Below are 14,842 nucleotides of genomic sequence, written 5' to 3'. Positions count from 1 at the left end.
TGTACCTTCATTTTTGTAATTGTTCACTTTGTATGTTTTGCATGCTTAGTCATAGAAACCTAATGTTTGATTGATTTTATGTTAAATCTTATGAGAATAAATGTCTTTAAACCGAACTTCCTGTTTGCTCACGTTGCCATATGGCAACGGCATGACGCCACCGTGTAGTAAGCTGTTATGACGTTAGCGCCGAAGACATTAAATCTAAAACATTCTAGCGGTCATCTAAAAAAATCAGTCTGACATCTTTCACTAAGGAGGTTGTACGTTTGCCTCTTTTTATTAACTACATATCTTTCAAAGAACAGAACTATATTTATCTATCTATACTTATAAATGGAGAGCCGTTTTTCTTCGGTCATACTGTGAAAACTACTGAACCGATCGGAATAATACTTATACCATAAGATGCAGATTAGTTTTTTTTTCTTGTTTGTTGGTGCCTATTTATCCGGTTCATATGACAATTCATTCAATAGTAGGGGAGCCCACGATGCTAAATGGGGATTTACTCGAGCGTCGTAGAGACCTATGGGGTTGCAAAGCTTAGATGATAAGAAGAAAAAAATGTTATATGATATATACCTTTTCATCGGTGGGGAAAGCGGGTATAGATTTTTAAATATGTAAAAAAAAACTGTTGCATGGACATCCTCGAGCGTGTCAGATATTGATAGCATCAATGCCCTACGTATTTTTAATAATGTACGTATGTTAACCTGATCGTTTGCATGATGCGGGTGGTTGTATGTAAGTGTTGAAAATGAAAAAAAAAATTAATCGAAAGCGTCAGATTTTCTAAGGGAGTATTAAGTGCACCAAAAAAAGCTCTCATTCACTAATCTGACGATTTCGGTGGGATGCAAACTCGCGGCCATTTTCATAATGTGCAAAAAAAATCGCCATTTTGAAATACTCAAGCGCGTCAGATTAAGATATATATGGATCATCTTTATGTTCTAAACGTACTTTCTCATAATCTGACGATTATCTAGAAGGATTCGCCTGATCTGACAAAAAAAAATTAGAAAACGGTTCACCCTAAAGGCCATCCCTGCAACTTCCCGCTAATTCCATTCCTGGGCGCTTAAAATTGTACTTATGACATTTTTGAGCTCAAAATATAAATTGTGATATTTTGAGCTCGCTGAGTTAATAGAAATAATATTTTTATGCTTTTGGGCTCTCCCAGCTCGAAAGTCTGATAGAAGTTTCATAGAACACTATTTTTGGAATTTTCAAACCGCAATTACTTTTGAATGGATCAAACAATTTTCACGCGGTTGGCGGCATTCGACGCAGATTTATCATCCTCATAAGTAATTTTCTAGTTTTAATTGATCAAACCAAAAATTTCGGAGTAATCCCGAAAAAACACTTTTTCGGGTTTCTTTCGTTCACGATATCTCTCGAACGAATCAACCGATTTTGATCAGCTTGGTGGCGATCGACGTGATTTTTCAAGCTCAAAGGCGGATTAGTTTTTGAAGTTGATCGACAAAGCCGTTTGAAAGTTATTCCAAAAAAACCACTTTAAAAAAAATTATAGCACTGTGCGTGATATAAATCATTTAATGATGATTCCATCAACAATTCGAGGTTATCATAATATGTTCCTCGAGACTTTCGGATAACCGGCTTGCTCCGACGATATTCCAAAATATTTACAATTTTTTTTGATGTTTCTCCTGTAAATTTAATTGTTTTTTGTAAGGTACTTTCACCACAAAATACACATTCTAAATTAATATCACTCATATTAAATATTTATAAACTTTAATACTCATAAGTGATAAGTGAGAGAGTAATAGATAGAGAAAGAGTGAGAGAGGAATAGAAACGCGGAGAAGGAAATGTAGGCATCACGCAGCTGCACGCATTTAACTTTATCGGCGAATTTTTGTTATTTCGTTCCATTATTCTTAAATTATTTTTCCTTCAAAATAAAAATAAATTTAGCTACGCTCGAGAATGTCGAGATGCCGTTTATTTTACAACTTTGCTGCCCTCCCCTTTGTTTAAGTCACTCTCAAATTGTCAGATTAGTGGAATATACACTTTTTAGGATGTAAATAACTCACCCTACCTTAATCTGACGCGCTCGAGAATTTCTGATGGTCAATTTTTTATATATGGGCCTCATGTTTGGTGGAGGTACTTAACCGGGTACAAGGTATCCCCCTGTATATTAATCTGCCGTGCTTTAGTATATCCCGAAATCCCCGCACGGGCTCCCCTACTACAATGAGCGGGCACGGGGTTAATACAAAAAATACGTGTTTAATGTTTCACTTAATCTTTGCTAAAATACTACGAACTTACTTCAACATCTTTGGGATTATAAATGTTAACACTTCCATTGGGGTACACGTAGAAACTATATATACCATTAAAAGTTGATGCCCACTCTCTTCCCAAATTAAATAGTTGCACTAAAACCAAAATTAACTATTAATCATTCCAAAATCTTAAAATTTATATTCATCATAATGATACCTTCTTACCTGGAGACACGAATATTTGAAGGGCATGGCCGAAGATAAAAGAAAATCTCATATTTGGTATCTTTCGTACTGCTTTAGCATATTTATTACAATTTATATAGTAATGAATAGCACAAAGTAATACTAATAACCACAGTATAGATGAAAACATTTCGAATAAACAATACATTTAACTATGTCCAGGGTTAAAACTATTATGGAGACTTTGTCTAGATACGCGTCAATTATAAAGAAATGTACAGAATAACATGCATTAAATATAAATACTATAGTTGCTTATTATACAATTTATTACACATACTTCATCTTCAAGGAACGTAGTTTTCAAAACTATCCATCAGATTTCGTGGTAAATGTGTACAAAGTCCGGGATTGGAAATAATACTCCGCTTATAGGAACGAGTCTTTATTTGGGTTGACTTTCTGAACTTTGTCTTTCTCTTGTCGGCGACGGTACCTTCAACAGATCACACCGCAATGATCACTAGCTCTCTTCTATCTTCTTCTTCTTCTTCTTCTCCAGGATCAATTACCACTTTTCACTACTTCTTCTTTTCTTCCTTCTTTTCCTTTACACTTTCGAGTAGAACTAGAACTGCCATAGGCCCCGCTTGTATAGCCCCGGGTCAGATCTATTTTCAAAAAGATTCCCCCATTCCATATTTTTAATCAATCATCAACATCAATTTAAATTGTATTACAAATTTCTTTTAACTATTTTTATCCTGCTTACACATTTTCCATCCATTTTTCTCTGTTCGATTTGATAATGAACTTACTAGAAATTTCCGTTAACTTGTTAAAATCCAATAAAATCCAAACACAGTAGGTGTGTCGAACCCGGGTCTACATATTCTGAAGTAAACACTTTTCCGAGTATTGTTGACGGAGCTGTCGAAGTCGAGTGTTTATGCCTAAAAGTTTGACAACTCTCGTCATGTACGTCAAAGCGCTGCTACGAAATTTTTAAACCTAACGCCGTTACTTTATCGAAAATTATCGAAAGACTGATTTCTCATTTAATTATAGGACATAGCAATGGCAATAAAATCCCTGAAAATAGCAAATAAATAAAATATATAATATATAAATGGCTAATTACTCTCCTCGTGCTACTCACATTCCGACACCGAAAGGATTAATACATTGAAACGCTTTCATTAAAAAGTATAACATCCATAATTTCCAATCCTTTTTCCTTCCCAAAATCTCTACGCTCCTCCCGATTGTATGCTGCTCTTTGTCGCAGTGACAAAGAAAGCACAAATAAATCCAGTTAAATTGCTTTACGTCAGTGAGAACTCAGCTTTAGAGGGCCAATTAAAATTACTTTTAAAAACAATAAGCTATAACATTGTCACGATCTCACGACACACGACAAATTAAGTAGGTTTATTTATAAGTTATATGAAACTCATTCGCACAAAAATTAATAGATGGTCAATGAATGATTATTAGATGGTTTAATTAATTAATTAAAAATTAATGAGTCTGGTCTCACTTTTGAATTTCAGAGAGACTTTGTTCGCCAATTTTTTGAAAGGGCGAATAACGCCACGTCCTTATTTACAATTATTTCAATAATAAAATTAATTTCGATTGATTATTGGAGTAAAGAACTGCATTACGTTATGGGCATCATACAGGAAGGTGCTTAGTAATAATAGACTAAGACCGGCTTTTATTCCAAAAAGGATACAAAAAGCATTTAATTAGTTAATAATAAAGTATTTAAATATTAATAATATTATCACGACACGCCATTCACATCATTCCACCTTCGCACGATACGCCACAAGTTAGGATATCATCCCCACCATCTGGATGTGTGGCGGTCCTCCACAGAGCGGTTTTCAAGGAGCTTTCTCCCTCGAACTACAAAGCTGTGGAATGAGCTTCCTTGTGCGGTGTTTCCGGGACGATACGACATGGGTACCTTCAAAAAAAAGCACGTATACCTTCCTTAAAGGCCGGCAACGCTCTTGTGATCACGATCACGAGTGATGGGCCATTAAAGGTCTGATATATTGTGTTACTCCATTTGATTATTTTGGTAGTAAATCTATCTACATAACATTCTCGTGTCACAAAATTTGTGGCTATACTCCTCTGAAACGGCTTTATTGATTTTTTTGAAATTTCATATGTATATTTGTTAGGTCTGAGAAACGGTCGTAGCTAATCTATTTTTATGCAACAAAAGTTTACATATTTTTTTAAATTATTTATTTGGCAATGCAACGTTTGCCGGGTCAGCTAGTAGTTAACAATATCTGAAGCATTTCAATTAATAAACTCAATAATCGAAATGTGTACGGTACCTACAACCAATAATTAGGTAACAATTATCAATGAGTCTCCGAGAAATTATGATGAAAGGTATACAGTATAGTTTAATTGGGATTAGGATTAGTAGATACACTGCAATATAGGGATTAGTTCAACTGCTATGTTTTGATTTCAAAATAGTTCACAATTAGCGAAGAGACAATGAATCGAGAAGAAGCCTCTCACAGTTGTTGAAAAATTTCCTAATTTAGATATTGTTGGATATTTGTTATGTTTGGCTATTAATAAACTAGGTCCTAAAGAATCATTGAGAGCAAAATTCGAAGAAATTAACATCTTGACTGTTGCTTCTCAATATATTCTTGATAATATAATGTATGTTCATAGGCACATAAGTGAATTTGCCAGAAACTGTCATAACCATAATGTTAACACCAGGAACAGACATAAACTGATGATGCCTACTACTCGGCTAAGTCGAGTTAGTAAGTCTTTTGTGGGGCGATGTATATGCTTTTACAACAAGATCCCAGAAAATGTTCAAAACAAAAGTATTACGTTATTCAAAACAATTGTTAAAAAACGTTTGTGTGGTAAAGGTTACTGTAACATAAATGACTTTCTTAATGATACCACAGATTGGGAATGGAGTGACCGCCCTCAGGCTATTAAATAATAAGTTTAATTGTACAATATTACTTTGTAAACATATTTATTAAGTAAAAAAAAAGCCCGCTGAGTTTGTTGCGCCCATTCTTCTCAGGTCTGAGGCATTCATTTTGGAATGGGTGGTAGTTTTTTGACTTTCAATAAGTCATGTCACATCCTATTTTGAATAAAAATATTTGAATTTGAATTTACGTAAGAATCACTTTTAAAATTGGACATAAATAGGGTATTTGGAACGCGGTACGAAGTGCATCATTAAAATTATATGTGATGCGAACCATTCTTTAGCGGCGCAACACAGAGCATAGCAGTCTCTAACTTCATCTCCATCATAGCGAACTTTTGACCTGCGGAAATGAATGATATTATTACTGTTAGCCAGTTAATGCTATCATAATAGGGAGCACGAGATAAACGAGGTCACAGATAGTGAAGTGAAAACATCTCTTGCTGGCATTAAATGAGACTGAATGATATTATAGTATAGACTTACGGCCGTTTTCAATAACATCTATGATAATAAGATCGTATCTATGCATAGTTATGTCCAATATAGTTATATTATTAGTTATAGTCCAATGCTATCGGTCGATAGGTTATTGAAATGTGAGTAACGGCCGTTCCCAATATACTGTCTACAGATAGAGATAAATTACTACCTTCTACCACAGTAGACATATGTATTCTACTGTCAGTAATTAGCTGTCAATAATCTGAAGCTGTCCCAATACACCCGATAAGTCATTCTTATCACGTTAAATTTGGACGCGTAAATTGCAATTTCCATACAAACTTCTAGCGCTTCTTGGGAACGGCCGGAATAAGCGTAAAAGGATAGATGTGTCTACCTCTAGTAAGTTGTTAAGCTCGGTTATGTAACGCTCTTTCTGGTAATGTGTCGACGTAAGCGCGATATCTCAAAGCAATATTTATCTGAGTAACTTTAATATAAATAATATAATAAATAACGTTGAACGCGTTCTGCAAAGGCTCTTATGGCGCCTTGCTTTTTCTTAAAAATATCCATGCCCTGTAGTGTCATCTCCGTCTCGTCGTCGTTCGACGTAAAATGCACAAAAAAAAATTGGCATGCGTACAAAGTACACTTGTCAGAAGTGAAACTAATTTTTAAATCTCGTTTATATTAATTATCCTAATCTGTTCTCTAAACCAAATGTTTTTTATCAATATTAGAAATTATTACATGTTCTACTTACTCTACGGCCTCGCGCTAAACCTGCACGATACAAAGCTAATGGGGAAGATGTTCTACGTTTTCGCGACCGCGCGCTGAATTGAGGCCTGGGAGGAATCACAGAATGCACTTGGTATCTTCTGTGATTTATCTAAGGCTTTTGATTGTGTTCAACATTCAACGCTGGTCAGGAAGCTATGCCACTATGGTATAAGAGGATTTGCACTCGATCTTCTGATCTCATATTTAAATAATAGGATTCAGAGGGTCGAGGTGAATGGCAGGAGATCTCTTGGGACTTCTCTCGGGGGTGCCACAAGGGTCTATTCTTGGACCCTTCCTCTTCCTAATTTACATAAATGATCTACCTAACCTTGTAGAAAAAAAACACAAGGTGGTATTGTTTGCGGATGGCACTTCACTTATATTCAAAGTGAAACGAAGCCAAGTTTTATATGGCGAAGTAAACAATGCTCTATCTGACATCGTGTACTGGTTTAGCGCCAATAACTTATTGTTAAATAATCATAAAACCAAATTTATTAAATTGACCGCGCCAAATGTCAAAAATGTAGATGCGAATATTTTATTAAATGGAGAGGTGGTAAAACCAGTGGAATCTGCTATATTTCTTGGCATTACTCTTGATTCCAAATTGCAGTGGAGCCCCCATATTGAAGGATTGGCGAATAGACTTAGTTCTGCAGCATATGCGGTTAAGAAAATTGCGGTTAGACGGTTAACTGACATAGATACGGCAAGATTAGTATACTTTAGTTATTTTCATAGTATTATGTCCTATGGTATATTGTTATGGGGCAGTGCGGCCGATATTAATACTATCTTTGTGCTGCAGAAGAAAGCTATTCGCGCGATTTATAACCTAGGTCCTAAAGAATCATTAAGAGAAGAATTTAAAGAAATAAACATTTTGACTGCTGACTGATTGCTTCTCAATACATTTTTGATAATGTTTTGTGTGTTCATAAGCAGATTGAGGAATTTTCTAGAAACTGTGACATTCATAATGTTAACACGAGGAACAAACATAAACTTGTTATGCCTACTACTCGGTTGGGTCGATTTAGTAAGTCTTTTGTTGGGCGATGCATATGCTTCTACAATAAGATCCCAGAAAATGTACAAAACAAATGTGTCACGAAATTTAAAAGAATTGTTAAAAAACGTTTGGGTGGGAAAGGTTATTATAGCATAAACGATTTTCTTAATGACACCACGGATTGGGAATAAAGCGAACACCCTCAGGCTCTTTAATATTAAATGTTTATTGTACGATATTACATTGTAATCCATATTTTATATTAAAAAAGAAAGCCCGCTGAGTTTCTTGCGCCCATTCTTCTCAGGTCTGAGGCAGTCTCTTTTGAATGGCTGGTAGATTTTGACGTTCAATAAGTGATTTTAAATCCTATTTTGAATAGAAATATTTGAATTTGAATTTGAATCTGTACGATATAACTCTAGTAGGGAAGTTGTTCTACTTACCGCTAGGTGTCATGTGCTTTATGCTGCGTTCGCCTTTCTCACTTTATCTCACTCAGTCTCAATCTCCCTCTCCCTCTTTTTAGATAAAAACGTCCCACATTTTCTTGACACTTTATTGGCACGTATAGACACTGGATTTAAAAAATGATCCCAATTTCGTTCTCTGCACCCTCGAGAACCTCGGATTCAATATCCATATTAATGAAATCAAAAATTTGTGTGGCGGCCATCTTGGATTTCAAAAATGATCCCAAATTCTTTCTCTGCACCCTCGAGAACCTCGGATTCGATATCCATATTGTTGAAATCATTAATTTGGGCGGCGGCCATCTTGGATTTCAAAAATGATCCCAAATTCGTTCTCTGCACCCTCGAGAACCTCGGAATCGATATCCATATTGTTAAAATCATAAAATTGCGCGGCGTCCATTTTGGATTTAAAAAAAACTGCACGATACAAGTCTGTATGGACTTATTTTTTCGTTTCATCGAGTTTGAAATCACAACGATTCTAAACAAATTTCACTTTTAATAATTTTCATAATTATAAGTCTCTGAAATGACGCCATATTACAACTGCATTGAAAACGTAATTATACTTAACAGGATCTTTCAAGAAATCAAAAGAATTTTTTAAAATCCTGGAAGCTTTTTTCGATTTGCTCATTTTTAACAATCGATCCAAAAAAACAGTACAATAATAATAAAAATTTGTAAATAAACATTCTAAAATTTCTAAATTCAATTCTAAAAGAATTCTAAAGGAATCAATTTTTAGAAAATAAATGACTTTTATGCCAAAAAAAAAAAACAAAAAAAAAATCCTTAATAAGTTTGTGAGACGTAGACTATACTATTTAGACTCACTATCGAATACTAAAAGTAACCTTTACGTTAATTCCTCCTCATTGCCTCGCCTAGTATCGGAATACTGGGTCTCGAAATCTCGAGCGATTGCCAATTTCGTGGTCATCTGGAAGGCAAAGCCAAATTGGCTTCAAAGAAACTGGGCGTCATTAATAGAGCACGGCAATACTTCAAGCCGGCCCACATTCTAGCGCTCTACAAAGTGCAGGTCCGGCCACACATGGAGTATTGCTGTCATCTCTGGTCTGGCGCACCCCAGTATCAGCTCGATCCATTTGACCGCGTGCAACGCAGAGCAGCTCGAATTGTCGGGGTCCCAGTGCTCTGTGAACGGCTGGATCACTTGGCGTTGCGTAGATACGTCGCTTCATTGTGTGTCTTCTACCGCATTTATCACGGGGAATGTTCCGAAGAGCTGTTTAACCTGATTCCTGCCGCCGAATTCCACCTTCGCACGACACGCCACAAGTTAGGATATCATCCTCAGCTTCCTTGTGCGGTGTTTCCGGGACGATACGACATGGGTACCTTCAAAAAAAGCGCATACACCTTCCTTAAAGGCCGGCAACGCTCCTGTGATTCCTCTGGTGTTGCAAGAGTTTGTCCTCCTATTCCATAAAAAAAAATTGAAGCAATGATAATAAAGAACCAGCTCTTAGTTCATCGCATTGATATTATTATCAATGCAGTTTATCAAAAATGACACTCCAAGGCAAAGTAACATCAACAGATCAAAACATCAAACGGTTGCAGTAATTTAGATGTTTACTGTCGTTCGTTGAAAATAGTATTCATTTAATATCAAGCTCACAGCTGAAATATATAAATAAAATATTTTAATTAAGCTCATATTGTTATTATTTATTAATTATTGAATTATGTATGTATTATATAAATGATTTGAGTTTTCTTTAGTGTTAATTCCGCCAATATTTGTCTTGAAACAATTTGACACGCGTTTCGTCTCTACACTACTACTGCCAAATTTGGCAGTCTCGTGCCAGATTTTGGCGAGACAACACGTCCAGAGGATGTCTCGTGTAGAGGCGAAACACGTGTCGAATTGTTTAAAGACATTGTAGTATTGGCGGAATTAACACTAAAGAAAACTCAAATCATATAATTATGGATTTCCGCAAAGTAACGCCTACTTCAATTATTTTTTTAATGTATGTAATTTAATTAAATTAAATTTAAATGTTATTTAATTTTCATTTTATGACTTACCTAATCGCGACTAATTTTAAAACATAGAAATTTAATCTTTAATGTACTTTTTTGCTTCTTACTTAAGAATGTTATTGTCGCCTATCATTGAAGTAGCACTCAACTTTGTTGGTGCAATAAATAAATAAATAGTATGGTGAAATTATTGCTCATAATAAAAATAACTACAAAGTATATTTATCTGTTACTATTATTATATACGTACTGTTTGTTGCTTGTCTTTTTTTTTTTTGTAATGATAATAAGGGACGAGACGAGCAGGACGTTCAGCTGATGGTAATTGATACGCCATGCCCAATTACAATGCAGTGCCGCTCAGGATTCTCAAAAAACCCAAAAATTCTGAGCGGCACTACAATTGCGCTCGTCACCTTGAGACATAAGATGTTAAGCCTCATTTGCCCAGTAATTTCACTAGCTACGGCGCCCTTCAGACCGAAACACAGTAATGCTTACACATTACTGCTTCACGGCAGAAATAGGCGCCGTTGTGGTACCCATAATCTAGCCGGCTTCCTGTGCAAAGGAGCCTCCTCCTGGTAAAAACTCCACTGGTTATTATTTGCCTATGAAATCTAAGCTACTTATGAATGTAAATCACGTCTGCAATTATTATTCATATGAGCAATAAACTATAATTTAAATCTTTCTTAGCCTTCACCCTTCACCTTAAGTTGTATAGTCTATACATATACAGCCATAGAATAATAACGCTTAGAAAGTGAGTAAGCCCAAGCGAAATGAAGCAGTTTCAATGTGATCGTTTATGACCACATAATATGTTTCCCGCCGCGTCAGTATCATTCTGTGAACTTCCAGGACAATCAGTGCGCGAAATTTAATTGAAAAATTACTAGCTGTGCAGTGAAAGGGCGTCTTATAATAAAAATTATGATAAGAAAATCACATTTCACACCTAAATACTATTTCACAACTTTTAATTTAAGCTAATACATTCGTTAAAACAGCTAGAAAGATGATTACTACACAGCTTAAAAGAATCGAAAAACCCCCTAATTGGACGAATTTTGACTTTTTACATTTCACAAACACAATCACACAGTCACACACACAATCACACAGTGTTCGAAAATGAGAACAAAAATTGCTTGTTCACGGAGTGTTACAAAAAAAATGGTGGCCACGTTTGTCTCCAAAACCGGCCATGTTGCGATTCTTCCTCTTGAGGGACAAAGAACGGTTAATGCAGAATGGTATGCCAGCATTTGTTTGCCACAGGTCGTTTCTGAACTCCGTAAAGAGAACTGCAACCGCCACATCATCCTCCATCACGACAATGCGAGTTCTCACACCGCGCACAGAACAAAAGAGTTTTTAGAGCAAGAAAACTTAAATTATTAGACCATCCGCCGTACAGCCGCGACCTAAGCCCTAATGATATCTATACTTTCCCTAAAATAAAGAATAAATTGCGTGGTCAGAGATTTTCATCACCTGAAGAAGCTGTGGACGCCCAAAAAACGGCCATTTTGGAGACCCCAAGTTCCGAATGGAAAGGTTGCTTCAATGATTGGTTCCATTGTATGGAAAAATGTGTCAAATTTCGCGGAGAATACTTTGAAAAGAAATAAATACATTTTAAAATATACTGGCCTTCAAAAGACAGTATCACACTTTTAAAATTGTGATAACGTTTGAAGTTCACAAGATATACTTTCGAAATAAAAAGGACTCCAAAGAGAATTTAATTTTGTACATAAAAACTTTATAGTCGGTAACCTTCTTTTAAGAATTGGCTGAAAAAAACTTCAAAAACAAAACCATTCCTTTTTCAAAGTGGACGTTTCCGAATTACAATTTTACCATTCACATTTTTCTTTCTGTTTTAAATTTTTTTCAAGATTGAAGGGTCTTGTTTAAAAATTTATGCTAAAAAGCACATAACATTTATTTATCATGCCTCTTTCAGTTGAAGAATGTGCTAGGATCATGGCTTTTCTGGAACTAGGCATCAGTATGCGTCGCACTGCAAGAATGGTGGGTGTGACGGTACGAACGGCCAGAAGGTAAAGCGAAGGTACGAAGAGACTGGACACCATCTGAGGAGACCTTGTAATGGCAGACCCAGGTGTACCAGTGCCCGAGAAGATCGTTATATTATTTCCACTGTGTTAAGAAATCGCCACCAAAATGCAGTTGAAGTCCAGCAACACCAACAGCTACTTCAGACTCGGAGGGACTACATTAGTGACAGTACAGTGAGAAGAAGACTTGCTGAAGCAAATTTGAAACCCCGAAGACCAGCGAGTGGCCCAAAACTCGAGAGACAGCATCGAGTAGCGAGACTGCGATACGCCCGTGAACACATGCAGTGGGATGAAGAAGAATGGTCAAGAATTTTGTTAGCAGATGAGTCTCGATTCTCCCTTTACACTTCCGATGGAAGGCGAAGTGTTTGCAGGTGACCTGGTGAGCGATACCTTCAAGCCTGCATCTCAGAAAGAGTCCAATACGGTGGAGGCAGTGTACATGTATGGGCTGGCATATCTTCAGAAGGTCGCACAGAGCTAGTAGCCATAGAAAATGGCACCCTCACTTGGCAAAGATATGCTCAAGAGATTCTCAATGAGTATGCAGGGCCGTATTTAGCAAATATGGGTGATGGATCGATGCTGATGCATGATAATGCCCGGCCACACACGGCTCATATCGTACAAGAGTATATTCAGGAGGTCGGTATCAGCGTGATTAGTTGGCCATCAAGAAGTCCTGATCTCAACCCGATTGAACACGCCTGGGATGAGCTTGGGAGGCTAGTCAGAAATTGCAGACCACCACCTACTACCCTCAGGGCACTAAAGCAGGCCCTGGTAGAAGAATATTCCCCAACATCGGCTCCGAAACCAAGTGTTCAGTATGCCAAACCGGCTCGAAGTTGTAATCAGAGCTCGAGGAGGCAATACCAGTTATTAAAAATTAAATAACATGTAGTTAATACATTTTAGTTGAATTTTTTTACACTAAACTAAAAATGTCTATTTTCATTGTTTTATCTTTTTTAAGTTAAAAATGTTACTAATTTATAATTTTAGTTTCTAAGAATTAAACGTTTTTAATCTTAAATGTCTACCTTCTATAGTTAAGAAAAAAAATTAATTTGAAAAGTGTGATACTTACTTTTGCAGGCCAGTGTAGTAATGTTGTGTCACTTCCTTGATTCCCGAAATTTTCAGTACCGCCCTCGTATATTTTATATGTGTTATTTTATAATGTTAGGATCCTCGTTGTAATGTAAGGTGTGTTATATGTTTGAAATGAGATATTTTTTAGCATTCAAGGTAACACGAAAATTGTTTTGTTGAACAATTTTCGTGTTACAAACATCGTACACATTTTGATTATTGATCCTAGTTTAATTTATTGTTTATTAAATTATGTTGGCGGGGCTTAAAAAAGATAAGATCCCACCATAGCCTTCGTGGTTATGTTTTAATATCATAAAATCCTTCAGAGTTCAACACGAACCCTGTTTCAGTACAAATCTTTTGTGTCTTTGACATTTTTTTATGAAAATAAGGGACGAGACGAGCTGGACTGGCAGTGCCGCTCAGGATTCTTGAGAAACCCAAAAATAATTAGCGGCACTACTATTGCGCTTGTCACCTTGAGACATAAGATGTTAAGTCTCATTTGCCCAGTAATTTCACTTGCTACGGTCTTTCTCTCTGGCCACTGCAAACTCAAAGATCTCTTGTCAAGAATAGGCCTCAGTAAATTCGCCCTACGTAAATTTTGCCAAAAGGCCCATGATGATCCTAAACACATCCATCTGGAATGTGATCGAGCGGCCATCGCCGCAATGCGGGCGGGTTGCCTCGAGGCCCCCAATATCCAGGCAGAGGACCTACCCCACCAGTGGCCACTGAGGAATATGCGCCTCTTAAGGGTCATAGACCTGGAGGATGTCATTCAGATACAAATCGAACTGCAGAGAAAATATTATCTAAAAAGCTTATTTCCCCAACAATAATAATAATAGGGCAACCTTCAGAGCGAAACACAATAATGCTTACACATTACTTACTGCTTTACGGCAGAAAAAGGCACGGTTGTTGCACCCATAATCTAGCCGACATGTGCAGAGGAGCCTCCCACTGGTGACTATACTTCAGTAAGCCTTCTTTGTCAAAGAAGCTTTACTATATTTCTTAAAAATGTGCTCAGTTCTCTGGTATTTTTTTACAAAATTTAATAAAAATATCTACGAAGGAGCCCTAAACCTTATCTATTACTGTTAGTAATCACTGCGGTGCAAATTCTTTTGTAACACCAGAGGAATCACAAGAAAGGTTGTCCACTTTATAAAGCTTCAAATACATATAAGTATGAATTACGTATAAACCTATAGATAGAGGATGTTTTTAACACAGCCAATTAGATTTAAATAATTGTATTTATTATGACGGGTACTCACGAGATATATTTTATTTATCTGATGCCGATATTTCGATCCAATTGCATGAATCTTAGTCGCGGCGGAACTGCGGAGGCGGCGAGAAACACTTGTCACATTGACACTTTACACTAATAGGAGAATTAAAAAAAAGTGTGTGTGTCAGCTCCG

The 14,842-nt window shown here is 36.4% G+C and overlaps 1 protein-coding gene across 2 annotated transcripts in view; it reads right to left on the bottom strand.

The window, feature by feature from the left end:
* The window catches only part of LOC126976782 (cytochrome P450 4c3-like), a 36,711-nt gene extending 34,021 nt beyond the window's left edge, over positions 1-2,690 (bottom strand). The window contains exons 1-2 of one of the 2 annotated variants that reach the window (XM_050825371.1): positions 2,505-2,690; positions 2,323-2,432 (exon numbers count right to left, since the gene is read on the bottom strand). In XM_050825371.1, coding sequence (XP_050681328.1) covers positions 2,323-2,432; positions 2,505-2,673 — 279 coding nt within the window. In that variant the 5' untranslated portion in view covers positions 2,674-2,690. Of the gene's footprint in view, positions 1-2,322; positions 2,433-2,504 lie in introns of those variants that run through there. The other variant, XM_050825373.1, reaches the window with a different exon arrangement.
* Positions 2,691-14,842: the final 12,152 nt, after the last annotated feature.

This window comes from Leptidea sinapis, chromosome 42, assembly GCF_905404315.1.
Source record: "Leptidea sinapis chromosome 42, ilLepSina1.1, whole genome shotgun sequence".
Classification (NCBI taxonomy): domain Eukaryota; kingdom Metazoa; phylum Arthropoda; class Insecta; order Lepidoptera; family Pieridae; genus Leptidea; species Leptidea sinapis.
This window is presented reverse-complemented; position numbering and strand designations above follow the sequence as displayed.